This window comes from Calonectris borealis, chromosome 2, assembly GCF_964195595.1.
Source record: "Calonectris borealis chromosome 2, bCalBor7.hap1.2, whole genome shotgun sequence".
NCBI classification, from domain to species: Eukaryota; Metazoa; Chordata; class Aves; order Procellariiformes; family Procellariidae; genus Calonectris; species Calonectris borealis.
The window spans coordinates 156,329,857-156,349,081 of record NC_134313.1 but is presented as its reverse complement, the minus strand read 5'-3'; the positions used below and the strand labels follow the sequence as shown (position 1 = coordinate 156,349,081).

The 19,225-nt window shown below is 39.4% G+C and overlaps 1 protein-coding gene across 6 annotated transcripts in view; it reads left to right on the top strand.

Moving 5' to 3' along the window:
* The first annotated feature begins 438 nt into the window (after positions 1-438).
* The window catches only part of CUL2 (cullin 2), a 52,629-nt gene continuing 33,842 nt past the window's right edge, over positions 439-19,225 (top strand). The window contains exons 1-4 of one of the 6 annotated variants that reach the window (XM_075144065.1): positions 439-652; positions 4,095-4,233; positions 10,361-10,463; positions 12,362-12,456. In XM_075144065.1, the coding sequence (XP_075000166.1) occupies positions 4,115-4,233; positions 10,361-10,463; positions 12,362-12,456 (317 nt within the window). In that variant the 5' untranslated portion in view covers positions 439-652; positions 4,095-4,114. Of the gene's footprint in view, positions 653-719; positions 871-1,195; positions 1,259-4,094; positions 4,234-10,360; positions 10,464-12,361; positions 12,457-19,225 lie in introns of those variants that run through there. The other 5 variants (XM_075144066.1, XM_075144060.1, XM_075144062.1 and 2 more) reach the window with 5 other exon arrangements.

Here is a 19,225-nt window from a genome sequence, read left to right as displayed (position 1 = left end):
CCTTGCCGAGGCAGCTGAAGCAGGCGGGCTGGCGGCCGGGGCCCGGTCCCGGGGCGGCACAGCACCGCCGCTACACGGGGCCTTTTTCACTCGAGCAGGTGCTGGAAGTGGTTTATTCGCGGTCGGAGGTCCCTGCTGGGAGCCAGGGGCAGGCGGCCGCCTGCTCCATCCGCACCGCTCGGCGGCCGGACAGGAACCTCCTCACACGAACCGCTGGGGACGCCGCACAGAGCTTGGCCTCCCCGGCGCCCGCGGAGCCGCACACGGGGTCGGAGGGACGACCTCTGCGGCCGTGTCCCGCCGGCTCGCTGCCCGCCCGCCGCGACTCCATTTCGGGCCGCGCGCTGGCCCGGCCTCATCGCCCCAAGCGGGAGGGCAGCGCGCATGCGCAGAAAGGGAACCGTCACCAATGGAGGAGCAACGCGTGCGCGGGGGCCCAATGGGACATGCGCCATGCGGCCCCGGGCCGACCCGCTGCGGGGAATTGCGGCCGCCTGTGCTTGCCGTAGAGTGGGCTGTACCAAGCCCCTCTCCTCAGGCGGGGGGGGTGGGGTCGGAAAGTGACGGTGCGCCGGGACCCGTCGGCCCCCGCCCATCCTGTCGCCGGCGGGGAGAGCCCGGGGGCGGCGGCGCGCGGCGCGCAGCGCGGCGGGTGAGGAAGCGGCGCGGCGGCAGCGCGGAGGGCGTGGGGCCGCGCCGCGCCCCGTCCCCGGCAGTGGCGGCGCCGGCGGAGGGGCGGGGCGCGAGGGGCGAGCGGCTTGGGTAATGGCAGCGCTGTGAGGACGGAGCGGGGCAGGGACCGCGGCCGCAGGGCAGGGAGCGAGGGAGGCCGGCGGGTGGGCGTCGCTGACTCGGGCCCCTTGCCGCCAGGTAACCCCCCTCGCCCGGCCCGCCCGGGAGCGCCGCCGGGCTGAGGGGAGGGAGCCCCGCGCTCCAGGGGGAGGCGGCGGTCCCCGTCCCCGCGCGCTGTGGGCGGCCGGGCCGGGCCGGGCCGGGCCGGGCGCGTGTGGGGGCGCTGAGGCCCCGCCCAGGCGGGGGCGCCTCCCGGCCCCCTGCCCGCCGCCCCGCGGGGTCGTCCCTGCCGGGGTCTGCCGGGCCGCCCCGAGCACCCGTCCCTCGGCGGTGTTTGTGTGGTAGCGCCCTCCCCCCCGCGGGGGCCGGCGGGGGGGCGCGGGCCGGGTCCTGCCCCGGGTCCTGCCCTTGCCCGGCGGGGAGGGTGTGGTGCGGCCGCTCCGGCGGGGCTGGTCATCGCCTCTCGGTGCGTCCTCGGCCAGTTTCGCTTTTGGTGGTGAGGGACGGTGGGGAGCGCGCGTCCCCTGCCCGCGGCCTGCCGGAGCGGGCCGTGGGGCGCGAGGCCCTGCCGCTGCTGCCGGGCGAGGCGGGGCGGGGGTATCGGGGCCGCGGCGGCAGGCAGCGCTGTTTACATGTTTGACGCGGGAGCTCCTGCCGTGGCTGTTCACCCACCGCTAGCTCGTAATACTATTTCTCGAGGTGGTTAAATAGGTTGGAAATTTGGGGAATGTCTTGACGCTGGCCAAAAACCTACATTTATTTGTACGAACAAATATACTCAGTGTGACAGCGGTATGTTTTAAAGAATGAGGCGATGGAAGCAACATCCTTTCGTTATCCTCATGTGTAACTATGTTTCAACAATATCTGCTTACCTTAGGGCTTGTCAAACAGGTACGGTTTCCCACCCCCTGAATAGTATAAACCCTAGGGTAGATATTCTGCTCTGCTATAATTTTTACCAGGGAGGTTTCTTGTATGCGTACAAGACGTTTAATGGTCTAAGCTGGTGAGCTTGCACGCTGCAGACACTGAAGCACAGCAAACCCCCCAACCCCTAGCATCTTACAGAAAAAGTTATACTGCATTTGTTAACGTACCTATAAAACAAGTTTAAATTCATATTGACATGAAAACTGTATGAAAGAGAATGCCAAATAACAGTCAGCTCTGTCTTAAACTATTTAACCCCAGAATACCTTTATGAATCCATCCAGAATATGGATGCACAGTGCTTTACATATTATTAGGTTTTGGTGATACTAAACACAGTGTTACTGATTCTGTGTGATGTATTGTGGGGAGGACTTTTTCTTCACCCTTACTTCCTCCCTGGAGTTTTGCTTATCTGTGAAGGAATGATTCTTTTACCTTGGAGGTACCAACTGTGTTTCAGAGACTGCAACCTGTAACGTAACACCTCAACTAAGTATAACTTCATTAGCACAGGAATTTCTTAGGATTCTTAAAATTTTTGTGGACCATGATTATTTTTTCTTGGGGTCAGCTGAAAATACTTTTGTGTTTTCCAGAAGAAGAATAATATTAGAGCTTTTAGAAGACTTCCACTTTTTTCTTTTTTAACCCCTCCTGGAAGTGAGCTCTGCTGTTGTTTACTTCTACTGAGGTTCATGTTTCTTTGAAACATACATCAGTTTGTGTTTTTCAACTTACTTTCTTTGGGGGATATCTATTTGTTTCTCACTAATTTTCTGTGTAATAAGCTGCTACTGACATACATGGATTGAAGATTTTTTTTTTATTTCCAAAAGTGGTAATAGCCATGTTGCAAATATAACAACTTAAATGTTTCCACTGAACTGAAAGTATTCAAGCACCACTTACAGAGCTTTAGTGTTTCTTAAAAAAGTTTCCTGTTCATAAAACCTAGGATAATACCACTTCCTCGGTATGACTTAGTTGCTACTCCATTTCCTTATGAAATCAAAGCAAATGTGGGTTGGGTAATATATTGATTACATTTTAAACAGAAGCTGTTGTGTTGCAGGTAGAGGAGAACAACCCTGTGCGGTTCCTGAATTCACAGCAGTTAAGAAGCTTGGTTAGTTAGTCAGGGTGGCATTTTGTATGCATACAGCAAAAAAGTTGCATCTGATTCCCCCCCTCCCCCCTTAAACTGAGAAGCTATATATCCTGCAGATATGAGAGAACTAATCTGCCTGAGAAAAATTAAGAGCCAGTAGCAGTTAAGGTAGTAAGCTGGTTGCTAAATAGTTTTTTAGCATGACATTTGATTCTTTCCCTTACACAGGTGTGCCTCTTGTGCTAAGTCTGTTTCTGTTTGTCACTAGCTTTCTTTTTTCCCTTCTGACCTTGAAAATTTGGGGAGACAAGTTAAGAGTCACTTGTCCATCTGTTTAAAATGGAAATAGAAGTATTCTTTCCAGTTCTTGTTTCAGTCTTACAATGTCGTGTTTCTGAGCAGAAACTAGACTTACTTTGTGCATGGAATGTCACACATCGGGTCCTTTCTAGATTAGGTGCATAGGACAGAGACAAATAGAAACAAAGAAAAGGCCTTCATAGTTGTGTCTCTCGGGTCCTCTCTTTTTAAATTCCCTTACTTTTTTCCTAGTTTTATTTCAATAATTTAATGTTTTTCTTTCAATAAATCTCCTTCAGTATTTTTGATATGAAATAACTAACACAGCTTCTGTATTTTCAAGCCATGTCTTATTTGAAAATATTTGTCCTGCTGCATAGTGCAATAAGCTGCACAAGCTCTGCATAATGCTCTGTGTTTAGATGTGTTTTCTTTTTGTTATCCTGATCAAAGCTTTCGGGTTTTGTGGCTTTTTAAATATAACACCAAAAATGTCTCATGAAAGCTTGAGGTGAACATAGGCTACAAACTGACAGTAGTAATTTCAAATACTCTGGTAATACGTTCAGTGTGTTCCTGCCCAAAATTGTCTTGGATACAGCTGAAACAGTCTTCGCATAAAAGTGAACAAGCAAGAATTTAGAGGAAAGTTGTTTTCTTCATATGGCACTGTTAAATGGGCAGCTTGGTAAGGTGATGAACTTCACGAGGCACGATGTTGTTAGATAAATTGGTGTTATGTTATAGGCTATTCATGCAACATTAATGTTCCGTAACGTTAAAAATAAGGGCTTGTGAGCTTGATTTTGGAGAGTGGGGAAGCAGGGGTGGGTGTTCTTCATGTTGCTCTATCACGGTGGTGCAACAGTGTACAAAGTTTAAATTGAAAAATTCAAAGGAAATGTATTTTTTTTAAATGATTGTGCAATGTTGTCTGACATGTTTAATTCTTCTACAGATTAACAGTAAAGCCCCACCATGTCCTTGAAACCACGAGTAGTTGACTTTGATGAAACATGGAACAAACTTCTAACAACAATTAAAGCTGTTGTTATGTTGGATTATGTTGAAAGAGCAACGTGGAATGATCGCTTCTCGTATCCTTTAAGTGAAGATCTGACTTAATGTGTTTGTATGATGTGTTTAGCACGGAGTAGGCCTGCGTTACATAACAATTTCAGTGGTCTTGATCAGAAGCCCGTTGTAAGGTTGTATCTGTCATTAAGCCTGTAGGTCAGTGCATGTGTTGAAAGGGATGGGAAATTCTCCATATTTGAGAACTATTCTATGTGGAAGTCACCACGGTAATAAAAAGTAAACCAGTCTGAGTTTTACTCATTTTTAGCAGCTCTAATTCTTAGCTTACGCTATAGCTCTTCACAAAAATACACGCATTGAATTTCCCCTATTCTGATAATGAGTTTTTCGTGTATGCTTAAGTGTGTGTGTAGCAGGGGAAACACTTAAGACAGAGAATGCACATCTTTAAATTTGGGGGTGTAGGGAGTGGTGGGGTTGTTCTGTTTAAAGATGTCTCCCTCTTCTTTGCATTTCTAAGTGTACTAATGACTACCATATTAGACATTTCTATAGCAAGGGTTTATAAAAAAGCCTTCTTCCTTTCCCTCCACTGTTATTGCCTCTCTATTCCTGACGGTTAAGCTATGTTTAAAAATAATTACTCTTTCTAGCTGTAATCATATGGTCTTGCTGTTCAAGTCACAGCTGTACGTATATTGTTGTAGTGGAAGGTTTGCATTTTACATGTAAAATGGACTTGTAGTTTTTTTACAACATTTAAGTTTCAGTGAACTTCTTTTAAAAGAAGTTTAACTATTCTAACCAGTTATGCTGTGCCCTGTGTCTCTGCATTCATTAGCCATTGCAGTGTGGTGAATAATTAGAGAATATTAGGAGGCTTTGCAGCTGTTCTGCAGCAATTTGACTGAGTTTGGTTTAATTATAGGAGGGAGGAATGGTGTGGACTTATTGATTTGTTAATTCTTCTGGGTGAAAAAAGAAGCTCCTGAGAAGATTCTTATACATAGATTTTTACAACATAAGCTTATTCTGAGTGCAGGAGCTAGACTCTAAAGACTTTTCTCTTTCTGAATGTGTTACCATTTCTCAGAATTGCTTTCCTATGTGCCTGTGTTTTGAGTGTGTGCATGCGTATAAATACCTAAAAGAAACATTTAGTTGCTCATAGTCCTTGTGAAGCCTTGTTCTATGGTGCAATAATCTTTAAGGAACTCTTTCATTTTAAAACTTTGTAATTAATTTCTTCACCTTGTCTTGAAATCGAGTTCAAATGACTCCAAAATTTGCAGACTTTTTGAATAATTAGTTCTGCACTTATGTGCTGACAAATTGTGCTGTAGTCGTTCTTTCTAAGCAGTTTTTAAGAACTGCATATTTCAGTCTTCAACAAGTGGTTAACTTCTGTAGCTTCAAACTCTAAACATTTAAACAAGGGCACCTAAAATAGATTTAAATCTAAAATAATAATTGAATGAGATGTCGGATTGATTCCTCTTGTCACACTGTTTAACTTAGAACTTCTTACATGGAGGCCTTGTACACAAGTCTGCTGTTGATCCTTTTTTGGGATTTACTCCAGTTGATTGAACATCAGAAAGGGAACGCTTATGAATAGCGTACTCAGGAAGCAGTCTTGGAAGAATCATTTGGCATGTAATTCTGAAGACCTTACTTACTATCATCTCTTAATTATGTTTCTTGGAAAGTGGCACTATTAGTGCCTAATTTGGCACAGGCAAGAGCCTTTTGGCTTGTTATCTATGGCTGAATGGCCTGAGGAGCTTGTGTGACTTGTAACTTCCAGCTTAAATGTTGATTGTTTAGTACTTCTGCTACCTTTAACCAAACTGTATGTTTTAACAGAAACTGCTCACTGAGTATTCAATGACTTGGTGAAACTGGTAGTTCTATACAGCTGGTGTGAAAGCTTTTTCCAGGTTTTAAATATATAAACAAAACTAAGGTATTAATGATATATTTTAGGAAGATGTGGCATTTAAAAATACATCTACTTCTTCTTTGTTAGCTTTTTATTCTCTGTTAAATTCAATTTAATTTAAGTAATGTGTTTCTAAACATCTACAGGGAATTTAAAGGGAATGTCATATTAACTATTTTTCTTGCTGCTTAATAAGCACAATAAAAAGGTGACAAATGATTTGAAGTATGTCTTAATGAAATTCATACAGGTTATTTCATTGATTATAGTACCACGTGATCTTTGTAGTCTCTCTGTAGTCGAAACGATGTGGAAACCAAGGATAAGATACAGCAAAGAATCATGATTTCAGTCTTCAGCAGTGTATTCTGAGAAGTGTTTGCTTTCTCTTGTGCTGCTTGAGACAACTGAGATCAAATGGTGTATGCAGACTAATAGTATTTTAGGGATGAGAGGCTTGTACTGTGTATATTCCACTTCTAGAACTAATTTTTGCCTCACTGCTTCCCCAGAACTTGTCTTGAATATAATGTTTTCATTGAAACTGATGGTAATTTTGTTGTTAAATATAGCTTATCTCAAACTTGAAATGCTAGAATGGCAACGAGCTGGGAACCACAACTGTGTAAGAGTTAAAATCTTCTGGAAAAGATCACTTGAAAGACCATATGTCACTTTATTTAAACTGTGAGTCATCTTGAGCCACCTTTGACCTTCAGATTTCCTTTCAGGTTCTCTGCAGAAAGAAATGTTTCTGGAGTCGTTTCATTGACTGGTAAATGAGTGACAGTTATGTCTTTCTATTTGAGATATTATTTACAATAATTTGGTTATTATGAATGCTTTGTATAACTTTTAAGACTTTGCTTCTAACTGTTCAGTAGGCTAGGGAGTGCTGTTTCAATTAAGAGGCTGATCAAGCCTCAACATCAGGATCTCCCTGTTGTCATCTTGGGTTTTCCACCAACCAAGTAAATAGGATGAACACTACCCAAGGAGGAAGGTAGCCGTACTGCAAACAGAATTATTTTAAAAGTATGCAACATGGCCACCTGCTTTTTTCCATTTTCCTGCATGTTTGTTCTCCCTCCTCTAATCCCCCATTTTACAAGGATCCTATGACGAACCAGAAACTTATAAACATGTATCTTTAACATAAGAACCAACTCAAAGAGTAGGAAGAGTAAATGGAGTTCATATGATCATGATTCTTTCTGTCTGTGAGTCCTCAAGTACTCTATGAATTTTGATTCCATTACAGAGGAAGACCAGCAATCACAGAAATTTTCCAAAAGCGCTACTTTGATCTTCTAAAGGGGAACTATTCAAAACCTTCTGCTAATATATGGTCTTACCTAGATGCTTTTTTAACCCTGAGGGCAATATTTGTAGGCTTTTGTGGCCTCGGATACAGTATTTTCTTGTTGATGGTCTTTTTTTTTTCTTTTTCCCTTAGTTTGGAATTGCTTCAGCTTCTCATTGCTGGGTAATGCCCCTCAAATAGCAGCTACTGGGGCACTTAAATCGCACAAGGCTTTTGATGTTCTTGTTCTCAACACAGAGTGAAGGCCCCTTAGCAGCAGTTTGGCTTCAGCTTCCTTTGACCTTTCTCACCCTGCAAAACTACGTGCTGAACTGGAAGGACAGATGGCTTTCACCATTAAAGATGAATTATTGAACAGTAAAGGCTTCTTCCTGATCTTCTAAGGGACAGCCGCACAGAATAAATGTGCTTTAAGTTTATGGAGTAAAATACCAGTGATGATTAATGATTCATCTCCCCTCAAAGATTTTTTTTTTTCTTTTTTTTTTTGTTAAGAGATTCACAACATTTTGAACACTACGCTTAAATTTGGATTCTGGACTGAAAGATATAGTTAGATGAATAAACTAGTACGAATTGAGCACGAATGTGAACTTTCTGTAGCAAGGCTACTTTGTAATGTTTTTGAGACTCATAGTAGCTCTTTATTGTAGAAATCCAGAGAAACTTAGTATCCAGCAAGTAGAATTTGGAGTTGATTTTTATCATTTGTTTGATGCAGCAAAATGTGTGAGGTGCCTGTGGAAGTGCTTCTGTGATGAAGCTGTTAGTTTAATTTCAGCAGGTGTGCAAACTGAGTGTCATATATCAAGGCAGAATACTAGATTCAGCTTTCTTCATTTGAAAGAAAATTTGTCTGTTCTCTAGAATAAGGCGAGGCATGTTTGGAAGATGTGCATTTTCATGAAGGAGTACAGATACTATTTTTGTTCTTAAATAGGTTTATGACAACTAAGAAACTTGTTTACAACAGTCAGGTCATCTGGACTCCTAATTGAAGCCTAGGGCACAGAGGCTAGATAAATTCAGAGATATTTGTTTGCTGCTTTCATCAGATAAGCTGCCATTATTATTTTCTTGTGCTGTTGTGGTGAACACTGCCTGCTTCCTCTAATTTCGAAATAAGTAGTTCTTGTAGCAGAGATCCGTATCAGTGTTGGTGATTCACATAGTGTAGTTGTGGATCTAAAGAGAAAAGTCATGTCTTCTTTGCTTGTGAGTGGCTTAGAAAGATTTCTAATTCTGAAATTTACTTTCTCAGAAATATCTTATTTGGGTAGTGAAGAGGCTTGCGATCTGAATGATATTGAGGATGCGTTCAACTACAGACCATCCTTAGACTGACAAAATTTGTTTGGGGGTGGGGGGGTAAATGTGTAAAAAAACAATTGTTCTTTACAATCTGTTTAAGAAAATCTTTCATTCTTCACTACTGATTTAATAGTTTGTTTTGATATTTTATTGGTCGTAACTTTATAAGTTGGTGTAATGTAATGGTAGCTACTGTTACAAAGCAGTGAATATTGCCTGTTTTGTTTGTTGGGGTTTCTATTTAATGCTTCTTGCCATTCCGAGGAGAATTCTGATAAAGATGATCTATATGGATGAAATAACTGTACTCGAGATTAGACTCTGATTAGGCTCTCCGAGATTCCAGTTGCCGAATAAAGGCTTTTTCCACTTAGTTGTCCTACATCAGTATCTTCTCTGTTTTGAGTAGTACTTCTATATAAAAAACAAAACATGCTTTTTGGGAAAAACAGCATGATGAAAGCTTGAGGCTGTTCTGTAGACTAAGCAGGTGACTTGTCAACTATCCTTATGTCTTCTGCCTCCTTTTACACAGGCATGTGGGTTTTTTTAAGGTAGACTAGAGGAAAGCTGATCTTTTCTCTTCTCTTAATTAAAGGGCTTACCTTAAAAAGTAATCTGTACTAAACCATTATTTCTGGCATGGCTGGTTTTATAAAATGCCTAGACTTAGTGGATAAGCATGACGTTTTTAAATGATTTTTGCAGAACTAGTTTATTTCCCACAGCTGTTCACCTGAAGTTTGACTTAATCCTTGCTTAACTTTTCTGAAAGCAAAGTTCTTAATCATAAATTCTATTCCTGAGAAAGTATCAAGTGACTTTTTAAAAATTTGATACAAACCTTACAAACCAAAGGTGTAGCTTTGCAAGGTACTTAGGGACAAAACCACCTTAAGGGCTTTAACTGTTTGCTGCTGCCCATTTAAGTGAGCAAGTGTAACTGATTTGGCTGTGATCTAAACAGGATTATTGAAATGATAATAATGGTTAAAAATAAAACAAAGTTTTTGCATCCACACCACCATTGTGATGACTTAATATCCAGTGTCCCACAAAATTGTTTTACCTATGGAGTTGGGGGGAATATGCAAGGACAGTAAATTGTTTTGGACTTGGGGGAAGAAAACTTGAAGTTGGCTTCACTTCATATTTGCTCTGCTCCATACTTGGCTAATCACATTCCTAACCTAATTAGTGCTTCTTTCCATTATCCGAAAAGAGTGTCAATTTAACTTTGGCTGCAGATACAGAGGAAGAATTTTGGATGAAATTTCACTTTGAGATAATAATTTATTATTCATAGATGGCAAATAAGTGGTAGAAGGCATGTCAACGTGGGGCTACCAGAAGTTCCAGGATTTTAGCTTTACCATTCCCTCTCCTTCCACTACTTAAAATTTATTACTGACACTGAAAACTTAGATTCTTCACAAATCAGGACTTACGCTAATTTCAAAAAATGATCCATTTTATCTTTTGTGCTCAACTGTAAAAAAAGATACAAAATGTGTGTGTGTGTGAGGGGAAAAAAAGGTTCTGTAAATCTTAAATTTTGTTGATAAGTTTTCACACTTTAAGCAGATACAAACCTTGACTCTGAGCCCAGAGACATTTATGCTTTGTGTGTGGCCTATCCTGAACCTCTTGGAGAGAGACTTTATACTGAGACTAAAATTTTTTTGGAAAATCATGTACGCCATTTGCACAAGGTAACCTATACAGTTACTGATGTACATGTAGGTATTGTTTGTCCTTTTTACTTTAGGGAGGGGTTGTCTGTTTTGTATGTATGTATGAAGGTACACAGATTTTATGAGACTAAATCACAGATGACAGAGTTCCAGAGACACAATATATATATATCTATATATCTGATATATGCAACACATATATCACACACCACTATGTAGATATATAGATATCTGAATATATGCAACACGAAAGGAATAACTCTGTTTTTAAGCCAACAATTATGGTTTATATAAAATATTCATTGTTGGCTTGAAAAGTAAGTTCTTTCTTTTCTGTTGAATACTTATAATCAAACAAGTTACAGAAATGTCTTCAGTTTCCAAATGTGCTATATTTTGTCATTAGCCTTCTCTTACAGTGTAAAAGTGTCTACTCTAGTGTCTTGGAAACTGATTGTGTATACTCCACTAAAGAAAACTTCTAAAATATGTGGGAATTAAAATCACAAAAATGCTTGAGGGGAGGAAGTAATGACAAATTATTTGTTATGACAAATAACAATACTTGTATACCTATATAGCTGTGAATTAACTTCCGTCTCATCAGCTAAGACACCTAATTTCAACAGAATCATGATTCATCATGTTGAATATATAGGATGGATGAACAGTGTCTCCTTGTATTTTAACAAACAGAGAAGTAGATTTAAATAAGATTTCCACCTGTCTTTGGTGTCTGTATAGGGAATGAAGAATTGCAAATTCGGGATAGTACTGCTAAATGGCTTGATGCTATTTTTTGTGCTTAGATACCTTTGTATTTGACAAGATAGGCTGGGTATCTTAATGGGTAGTTCCACTGGTTGCAGAGAGGATACCTCTGACACTTTGGTAGACTAAATCAGTTCACTAAACTGGCAGACAACTTGGCCGAAAAGATAGTTCTTCGTTTATTTAGTGAGCTGAATGAGCTCACTTAGGATGATCAGGCAGGTGCCAGCACAGTAGAAGCTGTGGGAAGTAGCGGAAAACATACATCAGTTTTTTAAATTGGCTATCCACCATTTGTCTTGGAAATAACGTTGGAAAACCTTCGCAAAATTCATTCTGCAGAGGAAAGCACTCTCGATTCTGTTTTGTCTACTAGCTTTCCTCTTTTACATTATTTTTGCATAGGCTTCTTTGCTGCTTGAGCCAGAGTTTAAGATTACATACTCTAGAGAGAATTATAGTTGAATTCCTAGGATCTCATTCTCCTTCATAAATCATACTAACTTGTTTAAATTGTTGAACTTATTCCTTTGATGTGTGAAGTTCAGTACATCAGCAACTTCTTAGATGATGATTCGCTTAAATTCCAAAAGATTTGGGCCTAGATTTACAGAATTTAAGATGTGTTTAAGTTTGCATGTATCTGCGCTTTGTTAAACTTGTTTTATTCCAGGATTCTTGCTATGTATAAGGGCTTGTCTAACCAGTAAGGCATACTGATTTTAAGCGGTTATAGTTAGGCAACTCCTCCAGTGTGCATGTGGCTGCATGAATTTAGAATTGATTTGTGTCAGTGAGGGAAGAGTTATGCGAGTTATCCCACCAGTATGATGTGAGAATATGAACCATGCCTATTCAAGCAAGTACTTCTGTAAAGACAAATAGAAAATAATACATTATAGAGATTGTTCTTTTTAAATGCAAAATAAAACAACTTCAGGTGTTGTAGTTGGCTTACCAAAACTTCGTGGTATGAATGTTTGTTAGTTTTCTGGTCATTGCAACGATGTTATTTTTAGACCGGTTAAAGCTTAGGTGTGGTCTTAGTTTTGAATATGTGGTTGTTACTCCAAAATGATAATCCTGTTACAACTTTCTATGTATGTTCATACTAATTTTAGCGGCGTGTGTGTGTCTCTTCACAGAGAGTTCTGGAAGCTGAAGAACAAGTACTGGTTATGTATCACAGATACTGGGAAGAGTATAGCAAAGGGGCAGACTATATGGACTGTTTATACAGGTAAGCTTTGCAAAGGAGTTGTTAAACTTTTGAAATGATTACAATGATCTGCAGCTTAAGTCTAAGAATGTTGCTTAAAGAGAACAATAGCTGAATATGCCCCAGGTCAGTTTTGGAGAGAACACAGTTACAGTAGCAGAACATGGGAAAAAAGGAATAATGCTCTAACGTTTTTTTCTCTGCACTGCTCCTTACCACTGAAGTTATTATCTAAGATGATTCCTACTATTCTTTCATTACTAATATATTCTACCTCTGTTGTTTCTGATGTTGCAGTGCCAAATATGTTGGTGCTAATCAACCCTGCAGTGAAGTAGCTCATAATCCTAGGTGTTCTTCTACAAGGATGACGTTGTACTAAAGTGTCCAGTTGAACCAGCATGGTTTGTTTCAAAGCTTAGCCATGTACCTTGGCAAAAACACAGCTCTCCCTTCTAGAAGAACTTTTCAGACAAAGCTGTGTGCTCTTTGAGTCCTTTCTTTTCAGGTGAATGTTTGAACTGCAGGGATTGGAGAGTGTGACAATTTCTCCTTGTTTCTTTTCTGAGGACTTCAGAAACTAGTAGACTCTATACAGGCAATCAATTTTACAGGTTTTTGCAGTAGATTACAGCCAAATCTACAAATAAAACCACAACTAACGCCTGTTATTTTTGTACTTCTACTGTTTCCTGAATTGTGAGTGCGTTTTGTTGCTACTAGTGATAGCTTAGGCATATAAAACTCACCCATTCGTGAGCTGCTAGAATTGTAACTATATTGAGATGGCTTTGGATTTGCTAGGATTTGGATTTTAATTCCACTCTGACTGTAGGTTGGACATTATGCATGTGATACCCAGCAGGTAAATATAACTTACGAGGCACTGTTAATATTGTACTTGATTGTATGAATTGAGGATTTACAAAGGATTTCAAGACCTTTACTATTACCTTAGGAGATGTATGTGTGATCTTGTAGACTCTATTGAATTATCGCTAGCAGACTGGGAACAAACATGATGGAGTCCATCCTGGGCTTGCAAATTTTAGTTCCATAATGTGTCACTGACTTAACTGGAGACTTGATACAGGGGGAAAAAAAAAATCCCATTTAATGTGTATGAATCTCACTGACTCTGCTTTGTGTAACAATTTTTCTGAGCATTTGAGTGCTTCTGGTCCTAAACCAACAAATTAAAATAATTCTCCAACAGTGTGAACCTGATTTTTTGTTTTATTTTTAAACAAGCTGGGGCATTTTTTTCCAGACAGTTATTACGCACACAAACCGACCTATACACATATATAAGCTCAGTAGAGTGGTATTCATGTATCAGTGAAGCCAAGTTCTTAAACTGTGAAGTTACTTATTTCATGCCAGCTCTGCCCATTTTAACTCTTCTTCCTGCTTTGCATATGGTGTTTTGGTCCAGAAGATATACTTGTTAGGTGTTCTGTTGGAAATAATTTTACCTCAAAGTTGTGTCTTCTTTCTTTGTGTCGAAATTCTGAGTTTTGTCACATACTGTCTTTTAAAAGTCTCTAAAGGGTATGACTTTGTGAAAGTATGATTTTTCTCTTCAATAATAAAAAAGTACATTGTAATGGGAACTAAAAGACCCTTTCACATGAAGGCAAAAAATAATTCAGTGCTTGATTAGTAGAGTCATAATGACTTTCATGCTTTGGAAACACTTCTTTAAGTGTTGTGTCACTTTTTTGGTTTTTGAGAGAATGTTTTGGCTGAAAGTACTTCTTCAGACCATAAGAAATTCTGGTTTTTATAAAGCAGTTGGAGTTCTTTTCTTACTTGCATGCCTGCTCTCAAAAAAGTGCCATAAATTAGTTGACTCTGTTGTGTCCCAGAATCTAACTTGTATAATTCTTCCAGCAGTGAAAACTGATTAATCTTTACAGCTAGTAATCTGAACATTAGTTTTAAATATATTCCTTTAAAATTTAAATAGGCTTACGTCTGCTTCTTAAACATTCTGTCCTGATAGATAATATTTGAAATACTACTAAATTGTGAGACACTTTACTTTTGAGCAAAATTCATAAAATATGAGACCAATCATGTGACTGGCAATGCAGTCAAATGTTTTCTTTCTTTGGTGTTGGTTTTGGTTTGTTTTTTTTCACCCAACCCCCTGGGTACGTTTTGCTAGGAAAACAAGTTTGAGTTCGGTTTGAAAACTAAAATCCCATACATGCTTGACTAAACCAAGATGATAAAACTAGTAGAATAAGGAACACGTGATGTTAAATAAACTTCTTCAGTTGTTGTTTTTGTTAGTTCTGATGATAAACATAATAGATAAAAATAATGCTGGACATTGGGGCTTACCAGTGTCTTGGTGCTGTGACTGTTTTCGTAGGTAATCGTACTTGTAACAGACCTGTTTTGTGTACCTTTATTTCAAGTAACGGGAGGGTTTTCTTATCCAGCAAATTGAAATTAATTTAATTTTTTTTTTTAAAAAACAGCTGAAGTTTTAATATTTGCTCATAATAAAATCCTGAAAACTAAACACACATAGTGCAGCTTTTGCTTTGTTCTGTTTTGTCTTTTTTTTGAACATTTGTAATAATACTAGCATATTAATGTATAGTAAATTTTAGTTCTTTAGGCTAATCTTAGTTCTCTTTCTTTTTGTACTTTTATGTGAGACATCTTTTAGGGTGAACTTTTAGGATGAACTTCAGCCAGTTTTGTCATGATGGGAGTATCTTGTATTCTGATTCTAAGCATACTATCACAGTAACCTGTAACACAATTCAAACTGATATTAGTTCCAGTCCCTTTTCATTTTTTAAGTGTTAAGAAGCTCTGCTCTTAATCTTGCTTACTAATTATGTAACTGAATAAATATGGGGAGGATTTAAATAAACAACAAGTCCCATCAACATTTGAAACCTGACATTAATGGTATTTTTCTATTGAAACTTCTTCCACTGAAGGAACTGCCTTCATTTTAGGCTATAGCATTGGTAGCCCTAGGAGGTTTACTTCCACATCAGATATTTATTATTGGTCTCATCATTTTGGTACGGCTGTTAGATTCATAAAATTTTAGTATCTGCAGTGCTTTACCATAATGAAATGGCTTTCATTTATTAGCTAATTCTCAAACTGCGGTAGGTGACTTCAACCCTGTTTTACAGATCTGTAAACCAGTGAATACTTCATCTGTGCTTAAGAGTGAATCAGAACAGATACTGGATTATGAACGCTTTCAGTCCTGAGCACTTGTATGAGTACACTACTAGACACGCTAAAGCAGTCTGCTTGTATAAAGCACAGTGGTTCTGCTGCTTTTAGTATAGCTCTTGTGAAGTCACCATTGTATGTTTTCATTGAAACATTTTAAAAAAAAAAGTAGGTATGAACAAACCTCTGAAGGTCATCCATTTCCACCTTCTGCTCAGAGTAGGGCTAGCTTCAAAGTTAAACGAGGTTGCTTAAGGTTTTGTTGAGTCAAATTCTGAGCTCCTTCAAGGACAGAGATTTTGCCATCTTTATGAGCAGCCTGTTTTAGTGCTTGATTACTGTCACTCTAAAACATTTTCCTGTATGTCTGTTTGGAATTTGTCATGCTGCAACTTAAGTCCATTGCTTGTCTTTTCTCTGTGTTCCTCTGAGAGGAGTTTATCTTCATCTTATGTAGGTCTCATGCTCTGCACCCCAGCTATTTCAGTGAGCTTTCTCTGTGCTCTTCCATTTGTTGTATTTGGGTACTCAAAACTGGTTGTAATATTCCACGTATGTCCTCACAAGCGCTGAGGAAACAATCACCTCCCTCAACTTGCTGATACACTCTTGAAGCTCTTGCTAATGTAGCCAAGGAGGTGGTTGGTTCACTGTCAGCTCCACAAGACAAACTGCTAACTTAGTATCCATGAGCAACACCTGTTCATAACTGGTCCCTGGATAGATTTAGCACTGCTGACCGTATGAATGCACATGGAAATTATTGAAAACATTAATACAATTGCTGATTCCTATTACACAGTAATGTACCATTTATAACTTTGTCATATGGTTGCATACGCATTCTGTACCTTGCAAAGCAATTTAATTGTGCAAGTGCTAGGTTGAAGAAAATCTTGAAAAACAACCTGAATGCTTTTGAAAACTAACTGTAATAATTAGTCCTAGCTAATTAGTTACTTTTTTTTTTAATTGCCTCCTATACATCAGAAGAGTGAATGATATTGCCACATAGGATCTTTATCCATTTCTCTGTCCATGAACACTTGCAGTGATCTGTGAAAATCATTAGCAGGCCACTCTCGGTGCAAATTTCTGAAAGCAATTTCCTCAGGACTTGTTCAGGTTTATACATTTCTATCAGAACTGTATACTGTTCTGCTAGACTCGTGTGCCATTTGGGGGATCAGTATAGCAGTTTGACTGTAGAGGCGGGGCAGGGGGAAGGGGGAAAAAAACCAACAGAGTGGTTACTCAAAAGTTTCTTCTTTATCTTTGGAGAGCTTTCAGAGGAGGAAAAATCTGAATTGAGGACATCTATTCTTTTTGCTTAAAAAAGTATGGTACTTCTAGAAAGGAGTATTGTCCTTGGTTGATCTAAAAGTACCAAATACATGAAAGTTACCAGGTAACCTGTCCCAATAATTAGCTACCCTTCTAATCGTTAAAGTAGTTTTTGCAGTTTATTTTTTTGCTAAATTCCTTGTAAAAGAACTTATCCTTTTATTTTGCTGAATTACCAAGTCCTTTATATCTGAAAAATCTGCCCACAAAAATATTCATTTATCAGACATTTTCCTGATATTGTTACTTTAGATAGAACTCTGTCTTTCAGTATTCCACTGTAAAGTAGATATTTGTTTTGAATGAGTCTTGTCACACTCTTCTAAATTCCAAACTTTTTAACCTCTTTCTGGAGTGGAAGCTTGGTGAGTGTGTTTTGAGGTTTGGGTACCAAAAGGTATATTGCTTTGCTAATGCCATGAAAGGAAACAAACCTCAATTTTCTCATCTTGTTTGCCATTTTCCTTATCAGACAGTAAACCATAAGCCTGCACAGGTGCACTCTCAAGCAGTTGGGCCTGGGCTGTGTGATCAGATATTTAAAATTTTCACCTGAAAGTTTTATCTCAATAGTAGCAAGAATCTGTGGGTAATTTCTGGTATTATCAATTCATGCCCAATCCTTGTCTCCACAGTAAGTTACAGATGAACCTTATGGATTGTTAAAAGTAAGAAATACAGATGAAGTATTTGAAGTAGTTAGTCAAGGTGAAAAATGGTTTGTGACTTCAGTGGAGAAGTTGATTTGAGATTATACTGTTTGCACATCCTTTGCAGTTATTTGCTTGCGCTTGGTTCTGGAAGTTGATGGTAAAAGTAGGGGAAGGGGAGAGAAAATGTGGGCACATTTGGTTTTGGTTTTGAGGCAGAGTGTGGTGAAGCTGTTGCCACAAGTGGTTCTGCCTGCCGGCTTCTTGCCACTCACTTTTTGCTTGAATCAGATAGGTCTTTGCAGGGGTACCTGATCCTAGGTTAAACTTGTTTATTTACTTGTGGCTACATTGGTTTTAAGATGGATCAGTGGCCTGGTCTGGATTTGTTGAGAAGGCATGTACTGATGGAAGAGAGAGGGTGTGAATGAGGACAGCATAGGGCTTTCCTTTTTAGCTAGTTTAACAGGAAAAAGCAGAATGGCAGCTGCTGCCTTTGTTCATGGTGGGGGTGGGTGGGAAATATCGTCAAGGAGCATGCCTGCTTAAGGCTTGTGTTCCAACTATTCTGGATGTCCATTTTATATGAAATGGCAGGCCTGTAGCCTTCTACACAGACTTGCATTTACAATTTATGATGGTTATTGATGGTAGCAGAGCGGTTTACAGTTGTAAGACTTTGGAGTCTGAAAGTAGGTTAGGCCACTGTATTCCAGTTTGTCACCACTGCACTATCACAAGCCTTCCTCCTTTGGACTCTGTGGTGTCCGAAATTCTTTCAAGTTCACAGGTTTCCACAGTGTGTTTCTCCTTTTCTTCTTTGCTTGTCATTTGCCTTCCTAGGGCCCAAAGTGTTCAGACATCACTAGTCTGGTGCAGGCTCTGAACCCTGAATCTCTTAAAGCGCTTCAGTAATCTGGCTCTCTTCAGTGTCTGAAACTGGGTGTCTCAAAACTGCTAGTTGGATCGGAATTTAAAATAAAGAAATCTCAGTTACCTCATGTAAGCACTTACATAACGAATATTATAAGTGTAGTTATGAAAGATATTAGAAATTTTTTCCCAGTTACCTGTGAAAGAGAAGGAGAATGGTTCAGTTTAAAAATGTTATTGTATTTCTTTTAAGGAAATATTGAGAATTGAGGGCCATTTTATCAGGTCTTGCACAGACACCATTTTCTGTTCTTTATAAAAACTATGCATACAATAGTAAATACTACATACTAAAATTTAAAAAAAAGCATTTATAACATTTCTTCTTTACAACAGTTAATTAAAATAATTTCTGCAAATTCTTCTCTTATCTTTAAAATTTGTAATGCAACTGTTTGCTAGTTACCATGGCCTGAGCAAGGGATCATAACTAACAAAAATTGGTCCTGTAAAAACTGACACTATTTTTGTGGTTTAGTCTGAGAGAAATGCAAAATAATAAACAGTACAGGTAGAGGAAAATACATTTTACTTAAAAATATCTGATACTCAGGAGCATTTTTCTATCATTAAAAATAAATAAATTATCACTCTAATCAACTGCTCGGAATTTAGCAGTTATTTTGCATATACATGTAAAAGTTATTTTG